Source organism: Aquarana catesbeiana, linkage group LG09 (genome assembly GCF_042186555.1).
Source record: "Aquarana catesbeiana isolate 2022-GZ linkage group LG09, ASM4218655v1, whole genome shotgun sequence".
Taxonomy (NCBI): Eukaryota; Metazoa; Chordata; class Amphibia; order Anura; family Ranidae; genus Aquarana; species Aquarana catesbeiana.
Window position 1 is genome coordinate 316,007,306 of NC_133332.1, and position 18,257 is coordinate 316,025,562.

General features: G+C 47.8%; 1 protein-coding gene across 1 annotated transcript in view; it reads right to left on the reverse strand.

Annotated features, from left to right (window-relative positions):
* RABGAP1 (RAB GTPase activating protein 1) overlaps positions 1-18,257 on the reverse strand; it is a 174,443-nt gene that overhangs the window by 43,530 nt on the left and 112,656 nt on the right. Inside the window, 3 exon segments of the mRNA XM_073600710.1 lie at positions 6,209-6,337; positions 9,853-9,894; positions 14,695-14,838. Of these exon segments, the coding sequence (XP_073456811.1) occupies positions 6,209-6,337; positions 9,853-9,894; positions 14,695-14,838 (315 nt within the window).

Below are 18,257 nucleotides of genomic sequence, written 5' to 3' on the forward strand. Positions count from 1 at the left end.
GAACAGGACGGGTCAGGGACGGCACAATGTGTGCAGAACAGGACGGGTCAGGGACGGCACAATGTGTGCAGAACAGGACGGGTCAGGGACGGCACAATGTGTGCAGAACAGGACGGGTCAGGGACGGCACAATGTGTGCTCAGAACAGGATGGGTCAGGGACGGCACAATGTGTGCAGAACAGGACGGGTCAGGGACGGCACAATGTGTGCAGAACAGGACGGGTCAGGGACGGCACAATGTGTGCAAAACAGGACGGGTCAGGGACGGCACAATGTGTGCTCAGAACAGGACGGGTCAGGGATGGCACAATGTGTGCTCAGAACAGGACGGGTCAGGGACGGCACAATGTGTGCTCAGAACAGGACGGGTCAGGGGCGGCACAATGTGTGCTCAGAACAGGACGGGTCAGGGACGGCACAATGTGTGCAGAACAGGACGGGTCAAGGACGGCACAATGTGTGCAGAACAGGACGGGTCAAGGACGGCACAATGTGTGCAGAACAGGACGGGTCAGGGACGGCACAATGTGTGCAGAACAGGACAGGTCAGGGACGGCACAATGTGTGCAGAACAGGACGGGTCAGGGACGGCACAATGTGTGCAGAACAGGACGGGTCAGGGACGGCACAATGTGTGCAGAACAGGACGGGTCAGGGACGGCACAATGTGTGCAGAACAGGACGGGTCAGGGACGGCACAATGTGTGCAGAACAGGACGGGTCAGGGACGGCACAATGTGTGCAGAACAGGACGGGTCAGGGACGGCACAATGTGTGCAGAACAGGACGGGTCAGGGACGGCACAATGTGTGCAGAACAGGACGGGTCAGGGACGGCACAATGTGTGCTCAGAACAGGACGGGTCAGGGACGGCACAATGTGTGCTCAGAACAGGACGGGTCAAGGACGGCACAATGTGTGCAGAACAGGACGGGTCAAGGACGGCACAATGTGTGCAGAACAGGACGGGTCAGGGACGGCACAATGTGTGCAGAACAGGACGGGTCAGGGACGGCACAATGTGTGCTCAGAACAGGACGGGTCAGGGACGGCACAATGTGTGCAGAACAGGACGGGTCAAGGACGGCACAATGTGTGCAGAACAGGACGGGTCAAGGACGGCACAATGTGTGCAGAACAGGATGGGTCAAGGACGACACAATGTGTGCAGAACAGGACGGGTCAGGGACGGCACAATGTGTGCAGAACAGGACAGGTCAGGGACGGCACAATGTGTGCAGAACAGGACGGGTCAGGGACGGCACAATGTGTGCAGAACAGGACGGGTCAGGGACGGCACAATGTGTGCAGAACAGGACGGGTCAGGGACGGCACAATGTGTGCAGAACAGGACGGGTCAGGGACGGCACAATGTGTGCAGAACAGGACGGGTCAGGGACGGCTCAATGTGTGCTCAGAACAGGACGGGTCAGGGACGGCACAATGTGTGCAGAACAGGACGGGTCAGGGACGGCACAATGTGTGCTCAGAACAGGACGGGTCAGGGACGGCACAATGTGTGCAGAACAGGACGGGTCAGGGACGGCACAATGTGTGGAGAACAGGACGGGTCAGGGACGGCACAATGTGTGCAGAACAGGACGGGTCAGGGACGGCACAATGTGTGCTCAGAACAGGACGGGTCAGGGACGGCACAATGTGTGCTCAGAACAGGACGGGTCAGGGACGGCACAATGTGTGCAGAACAGGACGGGTCAGGGACGGCACAATGTGTGCTCAGAACAGGACGGGTCAAGGACGGCACAATGTGTGCAGAACAGGACGGGTCAGGGACGGCACAATGTGTGCAGAACAGGAAGGGTCAGGGACGGCACAATGTGTGCTCAGAACAGGACGGGTCAGGGACGGCACAATGTGTGCAGAACAGGACGGGTCAGGGACGGCACAATGTGTGCAGAACAGGACGGGTCAGGGACGGCACAATGTGTGCAGAACAGGACGGGTCAGGGACGGCACAATGTGTGCTCAGAACAGGACGGGTCAGGGACGGCACAATGTGTGCAGAACAGGACGGGTCAGGGACGGCACAATGTGTGCTCAGAACAGGACGGGTCAGGGACGGCACAATGTGTGCAGAACAGGACGGGTCAGGGACGGCACAATGTGTGGAGAACAGGACGGGTCAGGGACGGCACAATGTGTGCAGAACAGGACGGGTCAGGGACGGCACAATGTGTGCTCAGAACAGGACGGGTCAGGGACGGCACAATGTGTGCAGAACAGGACGGGTCAGGGACGGCACAATGTGTGCTCAGAACAGGACAGGTCAGGGACGGCACAATGTGTGCAGAACAGGACGGGTCAGGGACGGCACAATGTGTGCAGAACAGGACGGGTCAGGGACGGCACAATGTGTGCAGAACAGGACGGGTCAGGGACGGCACAATGTGTGCAGAACAGGACGGGTCAGGGACGGCACAATGTGTGCAGAACAGGACGGGTCAGGGACGGCACAATGTGTGGAGAAAAGGACGGGTCAGGGACGTCACAATGTGTGCTCAGAACAGGACGGGTCAGGGACGGCACAATGTGTGCTCTGGAGTCACTGGCAGGTCTAATAAAGAGAATCACAACATTTCCCTTCAGAAATTAACTACAGCGGGTCTTATTTATCAATGTTCTCACTAGCCACCAATATAAGGGGCACTTCCCACTGACCCCCACTGAAATAAAGCGAAATTCCAGGAATTTAGCCACTTTGTAAAAATTGCAGGCACACTATGAGTTGGGTCCAAGGAGCTGCATGACATCTCCTGTACGTATCCCTAACATTTACATTTGACAAGTTTATTGCTCTGCCGGAGGCACACTTCAAGGATCTGAGAGGAGAAAAACACACAGCTATGTCCGCCCCTCCCATTCAACTGCCCATTCACAGGAGCCTTTGTATTATGTGAAAGTGTTCACATGATGCAAAGGCTTCTGTGATTGGGTAGGAGGAGGAGAGGGGCAGGCATACCAACTGCAACAAAGCAACTGTCACTCTCCAGGGACTACAGCGATATCGGTCTTCCGGGAGTACTGTAGATAAAAAAAACAAAGCTAAGCCCAGGAGGTCTCTTGCACCTCTCTGGACTTAAAAGAGAAGCATGGGGTTTGTTTTTTTCTGAATCATAATTACCTAGGTGGATGCAGCATCCGTCTGATGCTACATCTGTCCCCTGGCGCCTCTAACACTGAGAACCGAGCAAACACCGCCGATCGCTTGATCCTCAGAGGTCCGCGAGTGGAGAGCTGCTGACTGTCAGTCACCGGCTCTCTGCTCAGCCCCCCCCCCCCTGCACTCACTGGAGCACTGGTCTATGGAGGGGGCGGGAGGGGCCGGCTCAGCCTCCCAGTGGCTTGCTAAGAGGCTGAGCCGGGTGGCGGTCCAGGTATGTGGGCGGATCCCGACTTCATTGTCGTGATCTTGCCCGAGCCTGGACCGGCTTTGTGACGTCAGCCGACAGCAGGCCTTTGGCCTCCTGCTGAAAACTGGTCACAGGAGTGCAGAATGAACTCCACTCCTGTGGAGCACAGGAGAAGTACAGCCAAACGACCTTTCCCCGTACTTCTCCTTTAACTTATAGTGTGCCTTCATCTTTACAAAGGAGCTGAATTCCTGGAATTTTTGTAGTCACCCATAAAAACTTTTCTCTGAGTTCATTGAAGACCACAGCCAGATCTTCATGGAGGATGGGTTTGATATCACTCACCACCTGCAAGAGCTAGGTGCAACCAAAAAATTAAAAAAAAACACCCCAGGGGCAGCCCCATTTGTGGCCAAACCACCACCACCCCGCCACCCCTCATCCGCAATACATAGCTCAATTGGTAGCCAGCAATAGTAGGAACAACAAAAACGAGACAACCATAAAACTGGGCAGGCGTTCTATCTTTCAATAAACTCAGAGAAAAGTTTTTTTCGAGTGCAAAAATCGTATTTTCTATTCAATTCATAGAACAGAGCTAGATCTCCATCCATAGATGGGACGTCCCGAAGCCGTGTCAGAGAAAAAAATGGTGGGCTCAAAAATAATAATAATAAAAAAAAAAAAAAGGAACAAACGTCCTCAATCAGAATAAAAATTCATCGACCAGAACAACAAATCCAGAAAGCAAGGAAGGAGAAAAAGTTCTAGATCCTAACCCCTAAGCAAACAATTGAGCTATGTGATGGAGATGGGGGAATTGGCCACCAACAGAGGTGCTCAGTAGGGTTTGGGTCAGGGCTCTCTGCACATCCAAGGAATTCTCCAAAATAAACTCACCAAACCATTTCATTAGGGAGCTGGCTCTGTGTAGAGGAGCACAGTCATACTAGAACAGAAAAGGGCCTTCATTGGTGTCTTTGTATGCTGTAGCACTAACTGTACCCTTCACTGGAAACACCTAAACCCCATCATTTGGAGGGTGTCCTCAAAATTATGGTGATCTGGTGAGTGTGATGGTGAGGTGTTCAGAAACATTTGGTCATATAGTGAGTGTGATGGGCAGGTGTCCACCAACCATGGCTCATCCATGGATGTCCTCCCAGAACCACGTCCCTCCCGCACTCCCGGCGCACTTTGTAATTGTGGTAAAGGGCCAATCACAGCAGTCCTTTACCATGTGATTAGCTGTGTCCAATCACAGCTGATCACACGTAAAACTTGCTGGTTATCAGCATTCCTTTCCTCATGCGCTGTCACAGCATGAGGAGAGGGGAGCCGGTAACAGGCTGTTTTGACAGCACACATTTACTCTGATTAGTGCCCATCAGTGCAGCCTACCAGTGCCCATCAGTGCAGCCTATCAGTGCAGCCTATCAGTACCCATCAGTGCAGCCTACCAGAGCCCATCAGTGCAGCCTACCAGAGCCCATCAGTGCAGCCTACCAGTGCCCATCAGTGCAGCCTACCAGTGCCCATCAGTGCAGCCTACCAGTGCCCATCAGTGCAGCCTATCAGTGCCCATCAGTGCAGCCTATCAGTGCCCATCAGTGCAGCCTATCAGTGCCCATCAGTGCAGCCTATCAGTGCCCATCAGTGCAGCCTATCAGTGCCCATCAGTGCAGCCTATCAGTGCCCATCAGTGCAGCCTATCAGTGCCCATCAGTGCAGCCTATCAGTACCCATCAGCGTCCACCAGTGAAGCCTATCAGCGCCCATCAGCGCAGCCCATCAGAGCCCATCATCGCAGCCTATCAGTGCCGTCTATCAGAGCCCATCAGCGCCAGCCTATCAGTGCCGTCTATCAGAGCCCATCAGCGCCACCCCATCAGCGCAGCCTATCAGCGCAGCCCATAAGCACAGCCTATCGACGCCCATCAGTGTATCGGCGCCCATCAGTGCAGCCTATCGGCGCCCATCAGCGCAGCCTATCAGAACCACCTATCAGAGCCCATCAGCGCAGCCCATCAGTGAAGCTTCATCAGAGCACATCAGTAAAGGAGAAAACTTACTTATTTACAAAATTTTATAACAGAAAAAGAAAGAAAAAATTTTTTTTTCAAAATTTTTCGGTCTTTTTTCATTTTTTTTAAGCAAAAAATAAAACCCCCCGTGATTAAATACCACCAAAAGAAAGCTCTGTCTCAAAAAAAATGATAAAAATGTCATATTGGTACAGCGCTGCATGACCGCGCAATTGTCATTTTCAGACAGCTGAAAGCTGCCCAGGGGCAGAAAGGGGGGGGGAGTGCCCGGTGTTGAAGGGGTTAATGGATAGCATTATTTTAAAAAAAAAACAAAAAAAAAAACAGTATGAACATAAAAATATGTGCACTGTCAGTTTAAGAAAAACTATAAACTTGAAACAAAAAAGTTTGCCATTGTTATATATCACAGGTGGTGTTTTTGCCCGCTGTGACGCGACATCCGAGCTTCCTCCATTTATGCAGCCAGTAGAGCTTGAAAAATCTCCTCCAAGCTCCCGGGGCATTGTGCGATCAGCAGACATGGAGGGTACAATGAGCAGGCACGCTGCCATCGCACAGATTACATTAATAAAGCACAGTGGATGTGCATTCATATACACAACTAACCACAGGTGACTGGAGATTCAAGCCGGGAGCTTAGCTGGCAGCACAAATATCGCACGAAACAGTAGCAAACACCCCACAGTCTGGACGTTCGGTCACAAGTATGTCCGGTAATCCATGAATCACGTTACGAATCATCGGAAACAAAGAAAGGAGTTATTAGGGAAATCAGTCATAGCGGGTACCTTCAGGCTGCAGGCCAGCTCCATCAGCTTTTTAGCATTGTCTTCAGAACGATAGCGCTTCGGGAGCTGGACGCGGAAGAACTTCAGAGCACCTTCAAAGTCTGTGAGCAGCAGGTCATCCTTGGAGGTCTGAGGAGACAAATGCAGAGCAGTGTCCATATAAATGAAGAGGGAAACATGAAAGGGGATAGAAATGTATCTACAAGTTTCTACAAATACAGCACAAAACACAATTAAAGGGATCTTTCAGAGGGGTGGTAAAACCGGACGGTGGAGCTGTTTTACTTCCCATCTGAATTGTCACAATACAGCCGAACAGGGCTGCAAAAATGCCGCAGGTGCGATGCTTAGCTTTGCGGAATTTTTAAGAACTGGTAAATATTCTGTTGTGGTGCTGCCTGTTCTTCTTGCTGGAGGGGAAGCTGTACCTGAGGATCTGCAGTGCAAGGATCTCCCTGCTTCTGCTTAGCTCATTTTGTGAATCTGTGCTTTCTCCACCTCTTCATCATTACCCCACCAGTCATAAGGTGGGCAGCTCTGACATGAGGGATCAAAACCTTGCTCTCTATCAAGATGGCCACCTCTATGGCATGGTAGGTCAGTAACAGGAAAAGGATCAGTTTCAGGCAATACTTGTGGCCAGTCCTACTACTGTGCTCCTCACTGTTCTCCTTGCTGGAGAAGAAGCTGTACCTGAGGATCTGCAGTGCAGGAATCTTCCTGCTTCTGCTTCATCCATTCTGTGGATCTGTGCTTCCTTCACCTCTCCTGTTGCTTCTTGAATATTCTGCCACCATTCGTCAGATTGACAGCAACTATGAAGCAAAGCCCTGCCTGTACCAAATTGGCCGTCTCCACACAAAAACAAGACATGGTAGGTCAATAACAGAACCACAGGCAATACTGATGACTAAGTCCTACTACTGTGCTGCTCACTATTCTCCTTGCTGGAAAGGAAGCTGTACCAAAACCTGCAGTGCAAGGATCTCCCTGCTTCTGCTTTATTCACTATATGGCACCCCTGTTCTGTAGCCTCATAGCTGAATATTTGTACTGTAAGATCATCTGAGGCACTGATGCCTTTGACTGCTAGTCTCAGGTGGTTTGGAGTGAGATTGGGTGATGCCACTACTGTGCTGCGCTCTGTTTTGCTTGCTGGAGAGAAAGCTGTACCTGGGAACCTACCATGCAAAAATCTCCCTGTTTCTGCTTTACTCATTCTGTGGATCTTTGCTTCCTCCACCTCTCCTCCTGCTTCATGAATACTCTGTCAACATTCATCAGATTGCCAGCAGCTCTGAAGCAAAGCCCTGCCTGTACCAAATTGTCCGTCTCCACACAGAAACGAGGCATTGTAGGTCAATAACAGGACGACAGGCAATACTGGTGCTGCTCACTGTTCTCCTTGTAGAGAGGAAGCTGTACCCGAGGACCTACCATGCAAGAACCTCGCTGCTTCCACTTCATTCACTTTATGGATCTGTGCCTAGGAACCCCTGTTCTTTAGACTCAACGCTGAATATCTGCAATGCAGGATCATCTAGGGCACTGCTGCCTCTGACTGCTAGTCAGAGAAAGTTTAAGGTTTGGAATGAGATTTGGTGATGCCACTACTGTGCTGCTCTCTGTTCTCCTTGCTGGAGAGGAAGCTTTACCTGAGGACCTCCAGTGCAAGGATCTCCCTGCTCCCGCTTCATTTACTTTATGGATCTGTGCCTAGGCACCCCTGTTCTTTAGCCTCATAGCTGAATATCTGCAGTGCAAGATTATTGAAGGTACTGCTGCCTATGACTGATATAGTCTCAGGAGGTTTGGAGTGAGATCTGGTGATGCCAATACGGTGCTATACCTGAGGACCTGCAGTGCAAGGATCTCCCTGCTTCCACTTCATTCACTATATGAAGCTGTGCCTAGGAACCCCTTTTCTGTAGCCTCACTACTGAACATCTGCAGTGCCAGATAATCTAAGGCAGGGATCTCTAAACTACGGCCCTCCAGCTGTTGCGGAACTACTCATCCCATGAGGCATTGTAAAACTCTGACATTCACAGACATGATTGGGCATGATGGAAATTGTAGTTTCTGACCAACTGGAGGGCTGTAGTTTGGAGATCCCTAATCTAAGGCACTGCTGCCTCTGACTGCTAGTCTCAGGAGGTTTGGTGTGAGATTGGGTGATGCCACTACTGTGCTGCTCACTGTTCTCCTTGCTGGAGAGGAAGCCGAACCTGAGGACCAGCAGTGTAAGCATCTCTCTGCTTCCAAACCTGGTAGTCTCTGGAGATTTGGTGATGTCACTACTGTGCTGATTACTGTTCTCCTTGCTGGAGAGGAAGCCGTGCCTGAGGACCAGCAGTGTAAGGATCTACCAGTTCCAAACCTAGTAGTCTCTGGAGATTTGGTTTTGTCACTACTGTGCTGATTACTGTTCTCCTTGCTGGAGAGGAAGCTGTACCTGAGGACCAGCAGTGTAAGGATCTCCCTGCTTCCAAACCTAGTAGTCTCTGGAGATTTGGTTTTGTCACTACTGTGCTGATTACTGTTCTCCTTGCTGGAGAGGAAGCTGTACCTGAGGACCAGCAGTGTAAGGATCTCCCTGCTTCCAAACCTAGTAGTCTCTGGAGATTTGGTGATGTCACTACTGTGCTGATCACTGTTCTCCTTGCTGGAGAGGAAGCCATACTTGAGGACCAGCAGTGTAAGAATCTCCCTGCTTTCAAACCTGGTAGTCTCTGGAGATTTGGTGATGTCACTACTGTGCTGATCACTGTTCTCCTTGCTGGAGAGGAAGCAGTACCTGAGGACCAGCAGTGTATGGATCTCCCTGCTTCTGCTTTACTCATTCTGTGGATTTGTGCTTCCTTCGCCTCTCCTGCAGCTTCCCAAATATTCAGCCACCATTCATAAGATTGCTAGCAGCTCTAAAGCAAAGCCCTTCCTCTACCAAACTGGCCATCTCCACACAAAAACAAGACACCGTGTAAGTCAGGAACAGTAAAAGATCAGCAGCAGAGAGACCACTTGAGACACTAGTGAATAGTCCTTTGCCTTCTGCTTGCCTTTTTTTTTTTATTGGAATGGCGCACCGCATGCTCAGTCTCTGCCTCTTCTATAAAAGTTCTTAAAACGCGGCTTTAGTTGACGAGTAAATTATGCAACACCAGGTCACAAAACCACATAAAAATATACCGGGCTATGCTAGTCATTTTACAGCCAAGGGAGTTAATTAAAATGTAACAGCTGCTAAATGTGCACAACGATGAAAAAAAAAAAGAGAATTGTGGCAGAAAAAAGGATTATACCCCCAAATGCAGAGAGGATTTCAGATGCACAAAAGATAATCAACCTTTCAGAAACAAGCAAAATATAACATATTAGCTAAGAAACAAAAAAAAAAAAAAAAAAAATCCACCCACCTTAGATTAGACAGACCAGGGGTAGGCAACCCTGGCAACTCCAGCTGTGGTGAAACTACACATCCCATGAGGCATTGCAAGACTCTGACAGCCACAGGAATGGCTCCCGGAGGCAGAGGGATGATGGGATTGGTAGTTTCAGCACAGCTGGCGTGCCAAGGTGTTGTTAGGAGGGAAAAACAGATATTAGAATGGCTTATATGGACTGAAGAAAGATAAGTCACTTACTTTTAGCAAGCCCAAGGCGACATTAAAGATGACACTTATTCCCTGTAAACAAGATAAACAACAATTAAATAAAATATACAGAAATAAAGAAAAATTTACAAATATATATACACACACACACACATACATATATAGCAACTTTATTAGGTACACCTGTTCAATTGCTTGGTAACACAAATTGCTAATCAGCCAATCACATGGCAGCAACTTAATGCATTTACAGTATCTCACAAAAGTGAGTACACCCCTCACATTTTTGAAAAGCCGAGCATCAGAATGGGGGAAGAACGGGGATTGAAGTGACTTTGAACGTGGGATGGTTGTTGGTGGCAGACGGGCTGGTCTGAGTATTTCTGGGGTTTTCACACACAACCATCTCTCGGGGTTTACAGAGAATGGTGGGAAAAAGAGAAAATATCCAGTGAGCGGCAGTTGTGTGGAGGAAAATGCTTTGTTCAGGTCAGAGGAGAATGGGCAGACTGGTTCCAGATGATAGGAAGGCAACAGTAACTCAAATAACCACTCGTTACATCCAAGGTATGCAGAATACCATCTCTGAATTCACAACACATCAAACCATGAAGCAGATGGGCTACAGCAGCAGAAGACCACACCGGGTGCCACTCCTGTCAGCTAAGAACGGGAAACTGAGGCTACAATAGGCACAGGATCACCAAAATTGGACAATAACCCATAACCCCAATATCACCCCAATATTACCCATAACCCTAATATCACCCCTAATATTACCCATAACCCTAATATCACCCCTAATGTTAACCCCTAACCATAATCCTAGTCCCCAACCCTAATATTACCCCTAAACCCCAACATTACTCCTATTATTAACCTCTAAACCCCAATATTACCCCTAATTAGCCCATTTAATATCTTAAAGTGGATGTAAAGCTACTCTCATCCTTTCTAAACTCCTGCCATAGTGGTCATTCATAAAGATATACACGCCTCCTGCATGTATCCTCACCTGTTAAATGTCTCCCCTCTGTCTGTTATGAGACCCGAAAAACTGCAGATTTTGTGGGCGGGGTCTGTTGTCCGGAGCTCTGTGGGTGGAGCTTGTGATGTCAGTAGACTCCCCGCCCACCTCTACACTCCCCTTGTCAATATGCATTTTCTCCCGTGTATTTCTAACACTTAACTTCTGCTATGATCTCTAACATCCAGTGAAAAGACAGGAAAGTAACCACATGACTTCAGCACGCCCAATCATGCCGAGGTGTTGAGCAGCCAATCCTGGGAGAGCTGGAGAAGAAAGGAGGAGGAAGGGATCTGAAGTACACTGAATGTCTCTCTCAGGCTTGTGCATGAGATATGTAAAATCACCCATCACTCACAGCAAGGGGGGAGAAAGGACTCCTATTTTTCTGTGTGTCAGTTTTTATCTCACTGAAAAAAAAGATAAGAGGATTGCTCAGAGCTGGATTAACTCTTCGTGGCAAGACTGGGCACAGATGACATCAACTCCTATACTGTACAAGGTGCAAGCCTTAATTAAAAAAAAAAAAAGAGTTTACATCCACTTTAACCCTAAACCCTAACTCTAATATTAACCCCTAACCATATTAGCCCTAATATTACTGCTAATATTAAACCCTAACCCTAATATTACCCCAAATATTAACCCTTAACCCTAATATCACCCCTAACCATAATATTACCCCTAATAATAATCCCTAAACCCCAATGCTAATATTAACCCCTAACAAATAATAAATTATCCCCCAACCTTTACACCCTAACCCTTAACCCCTTAAAAAAAAAAGTAAAAAGAAAAATAATAAAAACTATGAAATAAATAAAAGCAGAAAAATAAAGGCAACAAATGATAAAAAATGATGATATTTTCCTGTATTGGCTAATTAAAAAAGCCAAAGCTCAAATGCGCTTTAAGAACGCGCATTTCAGATGCTCGGAAAAAAAAAAAAACGCTCAAAATCACGCCAGATGTGACTGCAGCCTTATACCTATTTGTCTCACATTCTGGGAACACTGGATCGTTTTATATTTACTCCAGAAAAATTATGAATTGAAAGTGTGCCGTTAACCTGACCACCGGACTGGTCTTCAGTGTATAACCCGGGGCTTGCATAACGTTCGATGTATATGCGCTCTGTATGTACTGCACAGTGATGTGTAACCTTCATATCGTTGGAGTTATCCTGTGTTTTCTTGTGGTGTATATAAAAATTTTCAATACAGGAACAGAAATATAAATGGAGTTTTCTTTTAGTTGTTGTAGTATCTTGTTTGACCAGCAGGGGTCAGTGCAGGACAGTACGTGATCTATAGAGTTGTAATCAGACCTGACTTCACCTTTTGCAGTTCATTCCCCCGAGTTGTGGGGTCTAGCAGACGGCGTCGTACATAACCTACAATCCCCCAGACGCTCCAGTGAGAGGCAGCAGTGTGGAATGTAGAACTGCACACAGATCACATCCTATTTATATCACAGAAGGCAGAGTACCTATCAGAGCAGGGGTCTCCAAACTACGGCCCAGGGGCCACACCTGGCCCGCAGCTGATGAGCGGAGACTACACTGGTCTACCTACAATGGTCTACACTTCTCCCACTCAACTGTGATATATGGGGGGCTCCATTGGGGACCCTGATGTAAAGAGGAGCTCCGATGGGGACCCTGATGTAAAGAGGAGCTCCATTGGGGACCCTGATGTAAAGAGGAGCTCCATTGGGGACCCTGATGTAAACAGGAGCAGCGATGGGGACCCTGATGTATAGAGGAGCTCCAATGGGGACCCTGATGTAAAGAGGAGCTCCGATGGGGACCCTGATGTAAAGAGGAGCTCCGATGGGGACCCTGATGTATAGAGGAGCTCCAATGGGGACCCTGATGTATAGAGGAGCTCCAATGGGGACCCTGATGTATAGAGGAGCTCCAATGGGGACCCTGATGTAAAGAGGAGCTCCGATGGGGACCCTGATGTAAAGAGGAGCTCCGATGGGGACCCTGATGTATAGAGGAGCTCCAATGGGGACCCTGATGTGATGAGGAGCAGCGCTGGGGACCCTGATGTGATGAGGAGCAGCGATGGGGACCCTGATGTGATGAGGAGCAGCGATGGGGACCCTGATGTGATGAGGAGCTCCGATGGGGACCCTGATGTATAGAGGAGCTCCGATGGGGACCCTGATGTATATAGAGGAGCAGCGATGGGGACCCTGATGTATAGAGGAGCTCCCATGGGGACCCTGATGTATATAGAGGAGCAGCGATGGGGACCCCGATGTAAAGAGGATCTCTGATGGGGACCCTGATGTAAAGAGGATCTCTGATGGGGACCCTGATGTAAAGAGGAGCAGCGATAGGGACCCTGATGTAAAGAGGAGCAGCGATAGGGAACCCGATGTAAAGAGGAGTTCTGATGGGGACCCTGATGTGAAGAGGAGCTCTGATGGGGACCCTGATGTATAGAGATCTGATGGGGGACCCCGATGTAAAGAGGAGCTCTGATGGGGACCCTGATGTATAGAGATCTGATGGGGGACCCTGATGTAAAGAGGAGCAGCGGTGGGGACCCTGATGTAAAGTGAAGCTCCTAAGGGGATCCTCATGTGAAGAGGAGCTCCGATGGGGACCCTGATGTATAGAAAAGATCTGATAGGGACCCTGATATAAGGGGGTCCCTGAAGGGGATCCTGGTATAAGGGGGTCTCCGAAGGGGATCCTGATATAAGGGGGTCTCCGAAGGGGATCCTGATATAAGGGGGTCTCCGAAGGGGACCCTGATATAAGGGGGTCTCCGAAGGGGACCCTGATATAAGGGGGTCTCCGAAGGGGACCCTGATATAAGGGGGTCTCCGAAGGGGACCCTGATATAAGGGGGTCTCCGAAGAGGACCCTGATATAAGGGGGTCTCCGAAGGGGACCCTGATATAAGGGGGTCTCCGAAGGGGACCCTGATATAAGGGGGTCTCCGAAGGGGACCCTGATATAAGGGGGTCTCCGAAGGGGACCCTGATATAAGGGGGACTCCAAGCAAGATCCGGATATCAAGGGGTCTCCGAAGGGCATCCTGATATAAGGGGGTCTCCGAAGGGGATCCTGATATAAGGGGGTCTCCAATGAGGATCCTGATATAAGGGGGTCTCCGAAGGGGATCCTGATATAAGGGGGTCTCCGAAGGGGATCCTGATATAAGGGGGTCTCCAATGAGGATCCTGGTATAAGGGGGTCTCTGAAGGGGATCCTGATATAAGGGGGTCTCCAATGGGGATCCTGGTATAAGGGGGGCTCCTGATATAAAAAGGGCTCTGATGGGGACCCTGATGTAAGGGGGGGGACTCCAAAGGTGGACTTGAATGTAAGGGGGTTCTAATGGGGACCCTTGATGTAAGGAGGGCTGTAATGGGGACCCTGATGTAAGGAGGGCTGTAATGGGGACCCTGATGAAATGTATTTGCTTTGCTTTAACAAGTATTATGTTTTCATTCATTTATTATTCATTGATTTTTTTTTGACCCACGGGTATTTGTAAAATATACACTGTGGCCCACCTAATGAAAAGTTTGGAGACCCCTGTATTGGATTGTTAGCTCTCAGGGGCAGGGCCCTCCTAACCCTCTTGTATTGAATTGTATGAATTGCCTTTATATTGTAAAGTGCTGCTCAAACTGCTGATGCTGTATAAACCCTGCATAATAATAATAATATACAGTATATAGATATATATATATATATATATATATTATATACAGCTTTTATTACAGGGTCATATACGAGTTTACTATTCGGATTTTCTGCCTTCACAGTGACTATAGAAAAGTGTCGGGAAGGCTGACAATTGGCCGACGTTTGTACCTACCTCACACAGGAGCAGGTCAATGATGTGGAAGACCATATAGAGGGGGAATTTGGCAGTAAATAACGTTAGAAACCATTGTGACGCATACATGTGGGCCTCCAGGCTGATCTCCAGGAAGTGAGCGTACAAGTCAGCGATATATTCCTAAAGAGACAGAAAAACAGATGAAAAAGTTCCCAAAGTGAACTCTTCGATTAAAGAGCATGTCAGAATAAAATAGGCAATAGGTCTCTGCAATATCTCCACATGTACCCCGTGTACAGAAATGGCCATATTTGGTCAATGATGTCAGCCAGCACCCCGCCCCTTTGTTTACAGTCAGCTGGGGAATCTCCTGGCTAGTAGCTGAAGAGGGCTGGGGATGCGTCGTGGATGTATCTGTTCAGCTGGCAGAGTCTTGGCAATCAAGGATGTGTTGCAGCTGACAGCGTCTTCAGTTACTAAGATGCTGTCAGCTGCAACGCATCCTTGATTTTTAAGGCTCTGCCAGCTGAACAGATACATCCGTAATGCATCCCCTGTGCAGCTGACAGTGTCTTAGCAACCAAGGATGCTTTGCAGCTGACAGCGTCTTAGTAACCAAGGATGTTGTGCAGCTGACCGTGTCTTAGCAACTAAGGATGTTTTGTAGCTGACAGCGTCTTAGTAACCAACGATGCTGTGCAGCTGACAGCGTCTTCGTAACCAACGATGCTGTGCAGCTGACAGTGTCTTAGCAACCAACGATGCTGTTCAGCTGACACTGTCTTAGCAACCAACGATGCTGTTCAGCTGACAGTGTCTTAGCAACCAACGATACTGTTCAGCTGACAGTGTCTTAGCAACCAACGATGCTGTTCAGCTGACAGTGTCTTAGCAACCAACGATGCTGTTCAGCTGACAGTGTCTTAGCAACCAACGATGCTGTTCAGCTGACATTGTCTTAGCAACCAACGATGCTGTTCAGCTGACAGTGTCTTAGCAACCAACGATGCTGTGCAGCTGACATTGTCTTAGCAACCAACGATGCTGTGCAGCTGACAGTGTTTTAGCAAGAATAGATACTATGCAACTCAAGGGCTGAATATGAACTGAGGACATAATGTTAGTGGTATGAAAATTCAGGCTTCCATGGAGTGTCAAAGAGAACCACCCCTGGCTTAGGGCTTTAAAAATACTATTACAGTGGTTCTTAGGGTTGAAGTTTTTTTTTAACCTTAATGCATCCTCTGCATTAAGGTAAAAAAAAGAAAAAGAATTCTATATGCACCCCCCACCCCCAATTGTACTCACCTTAGCCCGATCATTGATCCGGCACTGTGCCTGAGGGCAGCAGCTCTCTCCCTCCTCCGGGTCAGAAACAGCAGTTGAAGCCACTGGCTGTCAATCACAGCCAGTGAGCAGACAGAAGGAGGCGGGGCTGAGCCGCTCTCTGTGTGTCAATGGACACGCAGAGCATGGCCTTGGGGTCGAGCCCAATGGTGGGCACTCAGCAAAGAGAAGAAGCCATCGCAGGTATCGCCGAGAACGTTAGAGCGAGAGCAATAATTCTAGACCTCCTCAATAACTCAAAATATGTAACCAGTAAAAAAAATTTAAAGCGTCGCCTATGGGGATTTTTACGTAATGGCGCCATTCCACGAGCGTGTGCAATTTTGAACCTTGACATGTTGGGTATCTATTTACTCGGCGTAACTTCATCTTTCACATTTTGCAAAAAAAATTAAAAATTGGGCTAATTTTAATGTTTTGTTTTTTTTTTTAAAGCATGAAACTGTTTTTTTTTTTTGAAAAAATTTGAAAAATTGCTGCACAAATACCGTGCGAGATAAAAAGTTGCAACGACCGCCATTGTATTCTCTAGGGTCTTTGCTAAAAAAAAAAAAAAAAAACATATATAATGTTTGGGGGTTCTATATAATTTTCTAGCTAAAAAAAAAAAAATAATGAATTTTACATGTAGGAGAGAAATGTCAGAATTGGCCTGGGTGCGAAGTGGTTAAAGTAACTTGTCAAGTGCAAAAAAAAAAAAAATTTGTGTTTTTTATTAAAATGTTTCTGTGTTTTTTAACCCTTAATTTACTCTAATCAGCCTTAATTAACTCATTATTCTCCTCCATTTATTTATTTTCTTGCTGATATTTTTTTTTTTGGTTCACTTCTATTTTATAAACTATTAATAATCAAAACTTTTTTTTTTGTTTGCTTTGTTCGTTAAATTTTTTTTACTCCCTTAACATATTTTTACGTGGAAAAAAGTGCAAGGTGTAAAAAAAAAAAAAAAAAAAAAAAAAATTTCATTTGTAAATAACTTTTCAATGCTCCATTGCTGAAGTGTACACAAAACAGTTGCGGTAGGGATCGGTAATTGGCATTGGCTAATATTCAAAAAAATTTTTTAAAAAAATGGTATCGGTGTTTTCCGAATTATAATTGTTTTCAAACTTTTATGTACATCAATTGAAATCTGGTGGACAGTTTTTTTTTTGTGTTTCTTTCAGGTAACAGATTTATATTTGGTGCCCTCACTAATATATTGCATGCGCGGCGTCCTGCTGTTGGCGGATCGCCCGTCGGTTCCTCTTGATTACTATATTACCTGCTTGTAAATGGAAACTGACCCCGCTGAACTTATCATCTATTATGTGTCCAATTCAGGCCCCAGCTGGTGCATTGCAGGCCCGGCTCTGGCTTCCGCCTCTGCTTATCAGTGTGTGCGCTTCACCCCAGACCTTCCCATTTCTCCACTATTTTTAGAGTCCACAAAGAAACAATGGCCCAATGTATCATAAATTACACCGGGATGTGTTTTCCTCTCCTTGTTAGGAGGCTGACAATGGTGGAATTGGGTCTGCTTAGAAAGCTTAGAGTGATTGCAAACCTTACATTAAAAAAAAATGAAAACAACAAACACGTCGAACTTACCACCTGCTCTGTGTAATGGTTTGGCACAGAGCAGCCCCAGATCCTCCTCTTCTCAGGTTCCCCACCGGCATTCCTGACCCCCCCCAATTGTCCTATTGCAAGCTACCTGCTATGGGGGGAATTAAGCTTGCTCACCCCCCCTCACTGATACCAATGATGGGGCACTATTTCCCCCCCTCACTGATACCAATAATGGGGCACTATTCCCCCCCACCGATACTGATGATGGGGCACTATTCCTCCCACTGACACCAATGATGGGGCACTATTCCTCCCACTGATACCAATGATGGAACACTATTCCTCCTACTGATACCAATGATGGGGCACTATTCCTCCCACTGATACCAATGATGGGGCATTATTCCTCCCACTGATACCAATGATGGGACACTATTCCTCCCACTGACACCAATGATGGGGCACTATTCCTCCCACTGATACCAATGATGGGGCACTATTCCTCCCACTGATACCAATGATGGGACACTATTCCTCCCACTGATACCAATGATGGGGCACTATTCCTCCCACTGATACCAATGATGGGGCACTATTCCTCCCACTGATACCAATGATGGGGCACTATTCCTCCCACTGATACCAATGATGGGGCACTATTCCTCCCACTGAAACCAATGATGGGGCACTATACCTCC